Source organism: Lingula anatina, chromosome 10 (assembly GCF_051362555.1).
Source record: "Lingula anatina isolate TDL-2025a chromosome 10, LinAna3.0, whole genome shotgun sequence".
NCBI classification, from domain to species: domain Eukaryota; kingdom Metazoa; phylum Brachiopoda; class Lingulata; order Lingulida; family Lingulidae; genus Lingula; species Lingula anatina.
The window spans coordinates 14,775,220-14,788,072 of NC_141776.1; the positions used below are offsets into that span (position 1 = coordinate 14,775,220).

At 34.3% G+C, this 12,853-nt stretch overlaps 1 protein-coding gene across 1 annotated transcript in view; it reads left to right on the forward strand.

Annotated features, from left to right (window-relative positions):
- LOC106161176 (uncharacterized) overlaps window positions 1–7,751 on the forward strand; it is a 33,910-nt gene extending 26,159 nt beyond the window's left edge. Inside the window, exons 6-12 of the mRNA XM_086997654.1 lie at window positions 2,797–2,950; window positions 3,289–3,516; window positions 3,736–3,878; window positions 4,360–4,453; window positions 5,994–6,128; window positions 6,259–6,469; window positions 6,741–7,751. Coding sequence (XP_086853780.1) covers window positions 2,797–2,950; window positions 3,289–3,516; window positions 3,736–3,878; window positions 4,360–4,453; window positions 5,994–6,128; window positions 6,259–6,469; window positions 6,741–6,888 — 1,113 coding nt within the window. The 3' untranslated portion in view covers window positions 6,889–7,751. The remainder of the gene's footprint in view (window positions 1–2,796; window positions 2,951–3,288; window positions 3,517–3,735; window positions 3,879–4,359; window positions 4,454–5,993; window positions 6,129–6,258; window positions 6,470–6,740) is intronic.
- The last annotated feature ends 5,102 nt before the right edge of the window (window positions 7,752–12,853 follow it).

The window sequence follows — 12,853 nt, forward strand, 5'->3', positions numbered from 1 at the left end:
CATTGCAGATGTGAACAAAGATTAATAATATTACCCAAAAGTCACCTGTGAGACACACTTGCCCTGATCCTTTTTAGAGTTCATGGACTTTTTTCAAATGAAATGTTTTAGTTGGTGGCAGTATTCCAAGATGGTGATAAAAAAAAAGCGCTGATGAAAACACTCTGAAAATACTGAAAATGCAAACAGTGCATTTTAGTCACCTTTTACTATTTTGGGAAAATTGGTCTTGTGAAAAGGTTAATGTCTTTTCATTTAGAAGTATGAGAAGCACTGGTAGACTACAGATTCAAATTGATTTTATTACTGCCTGTAATTGTCAATTTAGTATTTGTATATATTCAATATAGAAACCTTTAATTCAATTCTTGATTACTACATCAAGAAATACATTCAATCAGGGCTGATCTGCCCTTACCATGAGTTTGGTTCCACTGCCAGCTAAGAATGATCTTGTTTACCTACATAACCTTTTGGCCTTCAGTTTGTGAGTCTAAAATGGCTAACAGTCTTGCAAAAAAATGAGAAGTCGACCACATTGCCTGTTTTGTAATTTTGTTGCAACCACTCAAGACAGTATGGATTATAAGAATGATCTAATTTTAAGATTAAATAATGACTTAAAATACAGTATCTGTAAAGTTCACAATTTTCACTCCACTGAATAGATCCAGTAATTACCGTACTTCCAGATCTCTACAATAAAGTTCTGACTGATTAAATGTCATACTGGAACTGAGTAATGTTGCATGATCAGGATGGTGTGGCTATCTCTGGGGTCCTCTGGTTCAAGAGTTGGCTTTATACCAGAGGGCAAAACTGAGATCGGTGACAAATAAATGCAAGCGAGGGTTCTTAATTTTGTTGGCAGACTTTGAACAGTCATGCACTTTGTACTATACTGTTTTTTTTTCAATCTGTATTACGTTATTCATAGTGCAACTGGAAATGAAAAAGACGTGTTGTTTTTGAAAATTATTTCTGTGCTCCATTAAGTTGAGAAAATGGTCTTATGATTCCCTTGTGGATTAAAAACTGAGAGTGTATCACACAAGTGGTAAACCATTGCTTTATATCATCACAGTTATACATCTCCATTTTTTTATTCCTAATTCTGATTATAGAGCCATTGCATTAAATGTCATTTTGCTATTTTATTTGTTGATTAGGCTGATTTGCTTGTGCTGACTCATATTTTTGGACAAAGATTGTTGTTGCACGTTGCTTAATGTTAGAGCTTTATACTGCTAGGTATGTGTGTCTGTGTGTACGTGTGTGTGCATGTATGTGTACATGTGTACGTAAGACCCCATTTCCAGAGATTAGATCGATCTACTTTATATCGACCTAACTCCCTGGGGGTTCACGCTAAATAGCCGTCAGCCAGGCGGACACGAAAGTTAATTACCCCCTTACAGCTTGTAGTAGGCGGGACGGACATTTAAGCCGGATTATCTGACAGTAATCTAGTGAGACTCCCCGCGGGGATAGATCGATCTAAAAGCTCTGGGAATACAACCTATGTGTACATGTGTGTATATATAATATGGTGGTGTGAACATGTGCATATGTATAAAATGGTTGCGTGTAAACGTGTGTTATATATGTGTTTGTGTTTGTGTGCATGTATTTATGAGTGTATGCATGTGAGATACATGTACAACTGTACACATGCACATGATCCATGCTTTTGTCTAGTAGATACTAGTACAGTAACAGATGGTTGACTCTGAGTATGAAAAATCATGCAAAATATGTTGTGCATGTATAACATTGATGTCAAATAGAGGTGTATGCATCACACAAGCACTCATGTTTGAAACAGGAACAAATTAAATATCATGGTTTGATCATTGGCGGAAAACTGTTGCACGTTCAATTTGCAAAAAAGCTTACAGCTTTTGGTGTAATTTGAATTAGGTACAATTTAATCTTCTTTGATCTTTTCAAGAGTATACCAGAAGCAATTCATGTAGCTATCTTTCATCCTCAAGTGTAGCCTCTAAGGATTTCTTTGCTATTAACTTTACATTACTGTATTTTCTAGGAACATTTGCAGGGAATTACACAAGAGAATTATAGGATGTGTGTGACCAGCCATGCAGAGAGAGATCTAGGGATAGATGTGTTTTCTTTCCTTTTTTGAATTTTTTTTCAGGGAATGGTGGGCAGAGAGGATACAAATGAAACACAATTAAAGGATATATATATATATATATATAATTTATTTTGAGGGACAGGTTGGAAAGGAAATGCAGATAAATGGTTTGCAACTTGAGATAATCAGTATTTTTGTATGTGTTCCATTTAATTTTTTCATAAAATGAAATTTGGTTACATACTTTTTGGAACAGAAGCTTCATGTGGCTGTACATGTCATGGAAAATTATATTTTCCTGCAGGTGTAATCAAATCCAATCTTTCACCCTCTTTCTCGAGTTTTTTTTTTTTCTGTGTGTGTGTGTGTGTGTGTGTGTGTGTGTGTGTGTGTGTGTGTGTGTGTGTGTGTGTGTGTGTTGGGGTGTGGGGGGGGGGAGGGGAGAGGAGGTAGTGGGAAGGGCGAGGCACTCATTAAATCATTAACTGTCGAACCCTCTAGAGAAAGCAGTGTGTATAATGATGATGAAATAAAGTCTGTGAGATGATCCCCCAGGTATTACAAGATGTAACTGCATCCATCACTATAAATATTTCATAATCCTAATTTCTTATTTTATTCCCAGGGTGACCACATTTGCTACTTCTTATCTGTGACTGCGACAGTGATAGCAATTACCCTCTTTCTTTTGTCCTCAGGCGCTGTATCAATGTAGGTGTTGCCACGGTTTCTCGGGGGATTTCTGTGATGATCTAGACGCATGTGTCAGTAACCTGTGCCAAAACAATGCCACCTGCGAAGATCTTCATAATGATCCAACAGGGACTCATTTTCGGTGCAGTTGCCCTAAAGGTATCCTGTAAAGAAATTCTTAGTTTTCCCCTTAGAAATAAGCATCCTCATTAATAATGTGTCTAGCAAGCTCTTGCCAAACAGTTAATGAAAGTGTTTCGACTCCACCTGCTTTGGTTGTTTCACCTTCTCTTTTAGCCAGGACATGGTTAGGCTAGTTCTTTAAACATTTTTTGATCTGGGATAAGATTAGAATTAGTTTTCATAAGAGGATAAAATCCTATGAGATTGAAGCAAGGTCTGATCTATTGCCCAATTAAAAAATATATTTTGTTACTTAGTGTAACACTTATGTTTCAAACTGGTTAGAACATTATCATGTTTCATATTTTTTCTAGGGTATATTGGAGATTTATGTGAACATAAGTTAGAAAATCCTTGCGACAGTTCACCATGTGCTAACAATGGCTCATGCACTCCAAATGAGCTTAATTATGCATGTGCATGCATGCCAGGATACAGCGGGGACCATTGTGAGGTGGAGATTAATGAGTGCGACAGCAGTCCTTGCAAGCACGGAATATGTGTGAACGAAATTGGAGGATACCAGTGCTTCTGTATTCCAGGTACCTTTTGTTTTGTAGCAAAATACAAATATTTCAACAAATTGTAAAGAAAATTGTATAGAAAATTAATTAATAATTCTATTTTTTGCTAAAGAAAACCATCTTAGTATTTGGCAACACTTTGAACTCATAGAGTTACCAAAAAAGATACATTCTGTAAAATGGTTAGAAGATTATAAATTGATAAGTGTTATTTCATATATGTATTCAATATTTCAGGTCATGGTGGGAAACACTGTGACATCGAGTACAACGAGTGCCAGTCCAACCCATGTAAGAACTCGGGGTTCTGTGTAGACAAGGTCAACGACTTTGAGTGCGAGTGTGGGCCAGGATACAGGGGCAAGGATTGTTCTGAGAAGGTGATAGTCTGATCTTTCTCTCTCTCTCTCTCTCTCTCTCTCTCTCTCTCTCTCTCTCTCTCTCCATGGCCAGTTGATAATGATGTAAAAGAAAATATAGCCAAAGGAAATTGAGCTGAGTTTGCAAAATTATCAATTTTCTAAACTCACTCTCTCTCTCATACCATACCTCATATGAAGTGAGTATAATTCCACTTTAACCTCAGCATCTTATTTAATTGTATTACCATCAACAGGGTGTGCATGTACACTACAATTTTAATTTGACACCAACAAGTTAAAGCCTTGTGACATTTGTACCATTTCTCCTGATAAACAGCAAAATCCTGTCACATTACGGTGTTACAGTTTGTGATGTTAAAATTGGCCCCATGCCATACGTTTCTAGATCAGGATACGATGTATTGCTTAGACATTTTAGGTCACGCAATACATGATGGTCATAATCAGTAAAATGCTGATTTTCTAGCTTTCTGTACAGGTGGACCTGTGTTTCCCCAACCCATGCCAAAAGGGATCCATGTGTTTTGATCATGGAAATTATTTCAGCTGTAAATGTCATGCGGGATTTGCAGGTACTTAATTATACTTATTTTTTTGTTTGTTTTGGTTAATTTTACTTGTTATTTTTCATACCAAAATTTTTATAATCTGTAATAGGATGTAACTGAGTTTGTGCATAAGTTCCCAGATGTGTTCACATGATATCTTATTCTTATTTTATAAATAATCATATGCAGATATTAAGAATAAGTTGAGTATAAATCTACTATGTATTACATTCATTACGTAGTTTATATGTAATATAGACTGATATGCCTTTTTCCCTGCATTCAGTTCTATGAAGATTGGTATTTAAGATTGTTATCAGTGGTAAAAAATATGAGACTCATCTAAGATGTAATCATCTAACCTGTAATGAATCTGTCAATCCAGTTGAATACTAATCAATTTTAATCCAATATTGGCGTCTCAACATTGAAGATATGGTGATAATAATAGCACCAGTTTACAGGGGACAATCAATATGGACATGTTTTTAATCAATCTAGAAAAAAACGTCATTTCAGCTATTGCGATTATATCCCATATGAATTTGTGATTGAGTAAAGCATGAAGGCTTTGGCGTATTTTTCTGGGGCTCAGCTAGAGTGCATTTTATTTTTTGGTGCAAGTTAAGTCATACTGTTCAGATACAAGGAAAATTACATTGAAATGAGATGGCAGTACTTTTAGCACAAGGTTTGTATTCAGGATTTGGATGAAAGTGTGCATATCATGCCACCAGATATGGGCAGAAGATAGGTGGATTTGGTATAATTGCCGCTGCCCCTGTTAGCTTGTCTGCCTACAACATATCCAAAATCTTTTGATCGTCTGCTTGTCAGGTTTCATGAACTATTATGTACTTGACGGTTTTCATCAATTTTTGCCCACGCATTCCTGTAAGAGCAGAGCGAAGAAATGAGTTGTAAAAATGCAGAAAAGAAGTGACAGAAAATCTTTCAATTATCCACTCTTGCAGAAAGTTGAGATTTCTTAATATGTATTATTGATGAGAACAATGACATCATTCTAGCCAGTGGTTTTCTCAGCGCAGAAAATGCCAAACTTATTTTCATTCAGTGATATTTTTAGAAAATGACAGCGAAAAGATATGGGGCTGTTCTCATATAATAATTGAAAATAAGTGAACTGTCACCAAGATATTAATAAAGGGCCATTTAAAACTTTTTCAGAGATGGAAGCATTTACCCTGTCTCATGCATGATTTTTTTTCTTTTTAAATAAAAAAGCCCCTGGAAAATTAAAAAGAGTGCATCTTCCTCCCCCCTCCTCCTAACCCATTAACCTTGAATTGTATTTGAATCAAAACATTCGTGATTTCATGTCATTAATGTATGCTATAGATGGCTGTGAGTATTGGAAACTTGATGCAATTCGTAAACTAAAATGTTCAGACAGTTAAAGATTAAGAGACATGACCTGTAAGATGGAGGGTCTCGAAGGGTTGAAATACATAACATAGCCTTAAATATTTCAACATTCATTGCGATTGAAGATTTTAAAAATGCACAATGATACAAAACCATGTTCAACATTTTATGATTTCAGGCCACCAGTGTGAGATTGACATCAATGAATGTGACTCGTCACCCTGTAAAAATGGCGGCAAATGTCACGATAAAGTGAATGGCTTCTTCTGTGACTGCCCTCCAGGCTATGTTGGTACACGGTGCCAAACCAAAGGTAACAATTAACATCTTTTCTTTTATTATTATTATTATTATGATCATTATATCTTGTAATGAACTGATGTTTTTTATACAAATCACTGATGAAGATTTGTTTCCTAATCTAGTATCCTACAATTTTACAGAAAACTCACAAGACAAACCGCTGTCTGATGTCACTCACTCAAGTCATTCCTCCCGCAGTGTGGAGCATGTGCACTCTACCAACCTGTACATTATAGTGGGAACCTCCAGCGGTACCATGCTGATGGTGCTCCTGGTCCTGGCAGGGTGCTACTGCCACACACACTGGCCTGAGAGGAACTTCTGGCCCAGAAAATACAGTGAATATCAAAGGTATGGCTTAGTAATTATTCCAAAAAAGAAAAATCTTTTTTTTTTATTTTTAAAGAAAAAATTAGCCAAAGATTGCTTTAAACTCAGACCGCAGCAGATCTGTTAGTCTGCAGATCAGCTTTGATTGAGAATGCTTTAGTCCAGTTAAATGAAGTTTTGTACCTGTTTAAAAACAGGAATGGCATTTCTTATGTTTTAGAGGAAATTACTTACTTACGAGTACAAGAATATGACTTTTATAAGGATTCTTCATTGATTTGTGTAACTTCAGTGTTGGAGACAAGACCAGTCAAGATCTCAGCAGTATTCTCGCCCCTGGACCTTCCCATGATGCTATTTATGAAGCCAACGCATTGGACTACTCGGATAGTACGCTAAATTCACCGATTGCCAACTCTCTCAAACCAAAGAGAGTTTAGATGAAGATATTCAGTAAATTCAGAGATGTGGCGCACAGGTGGCTTTTGCCCCTCTTCATCCCCTCTTTATTCTTCCCTGAAAATGCCATTTATAATGCTACAGAACTACATGGAACTTATTGTTGTGGAATATATTTTTGCTGTCCCCTCTCCTTCTTTCTCTCGATACTTGTTAAATTATTGATTTGCTTTTGATGTACTGTACTGGATAGATATTTTATAAACTTTTGTTGATTTTTTTTTTATTATTATTTTTAGTGCTTAAATGGAAAGGGGTTTTATGTGACTGTATAGATTTACTTGATTTAAATTACACAGGTCACTGTTTAATTATGTAAACTGGACTTAAGCCAGTATGTATTAGTATGGAAGAAGTCTATAAATTGCAGTCATACAAAATATTATTTAATTATATGAGAACAATATCACAGTTATACAACCTGACATTTTTTTCTAGAAAACTTGCATATTACTTGGTGATATTTTTTCCTCTTTTTTCAAGCTGTCTGTTGCTTTTTCTGATACTTAAACAAAATTAATTTTTTATGACAGAATAACTTGAATTTTTCAACTGTACACAAGGGTTATGTTGCTTTTTATGTATATATACTGAATAATAGTGAAAATGTGGTAAAATGGAAGATTTTAATAGCAATGGCAGCAGAAAAAGATCAGTTTCATAGGTGGCTGGAATCAGTTTCTTATATAATATAGGATGTATAATTAACTTGTTGAATATATAACAGTTTCCAAAAGACAAACCCATGGGTGTAAAAAGTGAAATCAATGAAGTCCGTAATTACAGATGATGACGGTCAGTATTTTGTCCAAAAGAGGGCACCAGTGGTCAAAGCAGGTTTTGGCTTCTTAATATATACATATTCTTAATATATTAATATATTAATATATACATATATAATATATAATATATTAATATATACATATAACCAGTTAGGTGTTAGTAGATATTTTGTTTAAAAGAGGGCACCACCTGTTCACTGAAGTATTATTGAATATCTTAGCTGAAAAGGGGCATCTCATGTTTAATTTTTGTCCATTTTGACAAGTTTTCAATATCATATGAAGTTAGTTGAAATACTTACATAATAGTGATGTAATTATTTTTCAAATAAAATATTTTTGTTGAAATCTTTCCTTAATTTAATTTTTTGAACATTTTGGTATATTTTTCTTAAAGATATTTGATGCCAATGTTTTCTTTATATTTAATATGTTATGGTCTTATTTCTTTCCGTCCTGGGTAACATATAAAGTTTTGCTTTGTTTTAACATTATGAAATTAATATATAGTTATACTCTGGAGATGCTTGAAAAGTTCTCACATGAATCTCGCAGTTAATATAAATGCTTAAATGATACGTTAGCTGTAGCATGGAATTTTGGTAGTTTTTTTTATCAAAGCATCATTATGAAATTGTACAACTAGTAATTTATAATATTATAGTCCCATAGTTATAATTATCTTAGCTTGATATGAGAGTAAAGTGGTACAAAAAAAATCAAAAAGTATTAATGAAAAGCATTTATTTATTTTAATATATCATCAAAATGATATGATAAGTTCTTATGTTGGATCCTATTATTAACACATTATATATAATCATGGCAGTGGGTAAAGTTCTGCATGTAGCTCAATAAATGCAAAAATATTTAAAATAAAAAAAATTAGGGAATAATGCAATTGTGTGCTGAACAACAGGAAAGATACATGTCTAGTTTGTTGAAACTATGTATAGTAGTTCAGTCTGACAATTATCAGGAACTTATCATGTCAGAATTTTAAATACTGTAACAGTGAGTTCAACAAGTCCATGTTCATTTGTTGTACAAAAAATATATAGCTTTTATGCTTGGAAGAAAGCACTTCATGAAACAAGATTAAAATTTTGTAAATGCCCTGTAATAGCACAATAAAAATATATTTAACAACAGGATTTACTCTCAAGTATTGACCTTGACATCACTCTGGCTTGCCCGATAATTTTTATAAGTTTTATGCTATAGGTCTGTCCGATATCATGGAAAAACCAAGTATCGGCAGATTTCTGAATTTTTTGAAGCCAAAAATAATGTAATTTTTTGAGATAGATGCAGAGGGCTTCCTGGACCCCACGTCATACTTTAAGACTTTTTCACTAAAATAAGTCACATCTCTATTAATTTCTAAAAAAAAAAAAAAATGATATACAACACTCATGCACATGTAACATGGATGAAATGTGAATGACCCTGCTGAATGCTTTCTTCAACATCAAATACTCTTTATTTTTAAGGCAGCTGGGAAGCCAGGAGGTCCGAACAAACACCATATTTCTATTGTGTTAAAGAGCACATGCTTTGGGAAGAACATGTGCCCAAAAGGAAGGAAACAAACGAAAGATAACGAGTGAGGTGGCCTCTTGCCTGATCACATGGCAGCACATCGCAAATCAGAACCCCAAGATGGAGCAATTGTTGTGAAAAAAGTTTACTATACATTTGAATATAATGTTCACTGGATAATGATGTTGCTAATTTTTTTCTTAATAATATAAAATCATTTTATGACTGATTAAATTTTCTAAATTGCATAAGAATACTTTCTTATATGCACAACTTGATTGTCATATATATAAATATATAATTATATTTTTAATGTTTTACAAATCCACTGTACTGTTATCATATGATAAATTGGACAAAAAGCTACTGAAAAACATTTTGATTTAAGTTCCAATTAATAAACAAGGCAGCAAAGCTGTCAAATGTACAGACAAAAAGCAGGAAATAACAATGCAAAAAATGGGCTACTGTCAATTCTGATGTAAAAATACATTATGCTTAACTACATATTCAACATCAAATTTTAATTATGCTCAACAGGTAATACCAATGTAAGTAAAATGTGTAACAAGCATAAGGCTTCAGGCCCATGGGAGTTCAAGTTCACACTTTGAAAATGTATAACTTCCAGAAAAAAAAAGCCAATTAGACTGCTTTTCCAACTCAGGCTGCATTTTAGTCCTGTATTTCTTTTTTGAAAGTATGGCAATTATAAGTAACACGGTTTTCCCATAATGGCCATCATGGCAGCAGCACCCAAAATTGTGTTTTCTTCTATTCTGATGCAATATTACATAATGGTTAACAGCATAATGACCGTCAATTTTTAAAAATAAAACATACGTATCATGGATTTTCAGAAAATGTGACTAGCATGGGTCCTCAAGCCTGTGGAACTTCAAAATCACACCTTGAAAATGCCAATATGTGAAAAATTAAATTTTCACAAAAAAACTGATTAACTGGCAGTAAGAATTACCAAACAGCCAAAAAGTAAAACTGCCTTCCACTTATCGCGTTTACAATGAAAGTGCACAGCGCCGGCGACAGCGATGACAGACGTAGGTGATGGCAATATGTACAGACATATCTGTACATATTTACTATACTTTTTGAGAACAGTAAGTGACATGGTTTTTCTTAAATGGTCATCATGGGAGCAGTGCCCAAAATAGGTTTTTTTCAAATTTTGATGCAATATTACATAATGTTTAACAGCATAATGACCATCAAATTTAAATAATAAAATATTAGTATCATGGATATTCAGAAAATGTGACTAGCAAAGGTCTTCAGGCCCATGGAACTTCAAAGTCACAACTTGAAAATGCCAAAATGTAAACAAGACCACACTGTTCTGAAATGTTTTTTTCCCATTTTTAACAATTTTTAACATAAAACAAAATTAACAGTTTACTGCCATTTTTATATGATCAACTAAGAAAATTGATGAGATGGGAAAAATATCAATAGAGCAGTGTTAAATGTCCAATTTCTTCCATTCTGAGATTCTGAACATAGTGAATGATTGAATCTGACAAACTGCAATGATATGAGTTTATTTCCATTTTTGACACTTTATTACACAATACACGATATCAAGTTTACCATCATTTTTACAAAATCAACTAACAATGTTGTTTAGATGCAGGAAATGTCAAAAAAACACTTTTACATATCTTATTAATTAAATAATGAAACTGTTAACATGCCTAAGAATTGAATCTAAGGAAATGTAAAAAACAGCATAACTTCTAAAATAATGGCCCGATTATGCTGATTTTTTAACTTAACCTGCGTTTTAGCAGGAATGACCACTCCTGTGAGTTTAATGACAATTGGCCTATCTGTTTTTCTTATATTGTGTTTACAGTGTTGCATATATGCTGAAAAAAGAAAAAAAAGCATAACTACTAAAATAGTGGCCCGATCATGCCAATTTTCGAACTTGACCTGCGTTTTAGTAAGATCAATTTTTCCTGTGAGTTTCATGACAACAGGCCTATCGGTTTTTGTTGAAATGTGTTTACAGTGTTGCATATATGCTGAAAAGTGAAAAAACAGCATAACTTCTACAATAATAGCCCGATCATGCTGATTTTCGAACTTGACCTGCATTTTATGAATATTCATCAGCTCTGTAAATATAAAGCCAAAAAGTAAAACTGCCTTCCACTTATCGTGTTTACAAGGAAAGTGCACGGCGCCGGCGACGGCGACGACAGACACAGGTGATGGCAATATGTACAGACACATCTGTGTCTGTACATAACAAGACAGCACTGTTCTGAAATTTTTTTTTTTTTTCAATTTTTAACAATTTTTAACATATAACAAAATTAACAGTTTACTGCCATTTTTATATGATCAACTAAGAAAATTGATGAGATGGGAAAAATATCAACAGAGCAGTGTTAAATGTCCAATTTCTTCCATTATGAGATTCTGAACATAGTGGGTGATTGAATCTGACAAACTGTAATGATATGTGTTTATTTCCATTTTTGACACTTTATTACACAATACACGATAACAAGTTTACCATCATTTTTACAAAATCAACTAACAATGTTGTAAAGATGCAGGAAATGTCAAACAAAAACTTTTACGTATCTTATTAGTTTAATAATGAGACTGTTAACATGCCTAAGAATTGAATCTGAGGAAATGTGAAAAATATGCTGAAAAGTGAAAAAACAGCATAACTTCTACAATAATGGCCCGATCATGCTGATTTTCGAACTTGACCTGCGTTTTATGAATATTCATCAGCTCTGTAAATATAAAGCCAAAAAATAAAACTGCCCTCCACTTATCGTGTTTACAAGGAAAGTGCACGGCGCCGGCATCGCCATCGCCATCGGCATCGCCATCGCCATCGGCGACGGCGACGACAGACGCAGGTGATGGCAATATGTACAGACACATCTGTGTCTGTACATAAAAACAGACAAATCATTTGTCAAAAAGATTATTTAACATGCAAAACAAAAACAAATGCCTCTTAAATGCAGTACTGACAAGCAAAAACAGTATATGCAGCTTAAAATGTATCACACTGACTACAAATACTAAGTAAGTATAATGTCTGCTCAGTTAACTGCTGAGACTTAATGAAAATTGCATGCACCATTTGAAATACCTCACAATGCCATGTGAAAAAGAATAATATCGGCCTATGAAAAAATAGCATATAGCCTTTTCATATACATAATACTTTTGTCTACACCAAATAATATGCTTTCATGGCTGACTTTGAACAAGTGTGCCTGTTGGAGTTACAGCAAACAAAAAACCACCAAAATGTTCACACATTTTCTGACAGTAGGCTCCCATTCATTTGGGGTTTTGAGTGGATGATGATAATCTTATTCCAGATGACAATGACATTATCTGGTTCAATACACAGTCCTTTGAGTTTGGAAATTCAGTTAGAGCGCATTCTCAACGAGTTAAGCCAGGCTTTACAAAGCCGGTGACCTAAAAATGGTGGACGTACATGAAAGAAAAACCGCCTAATCTTTTAATAGTCTCTCCGCCTCCCCACACGTCGTCCCTGCGGGGTACAGTAATTAAATCTCGGCTCCGTTCGCCATGCGGAAGCTACCTGAGAAATATTAAG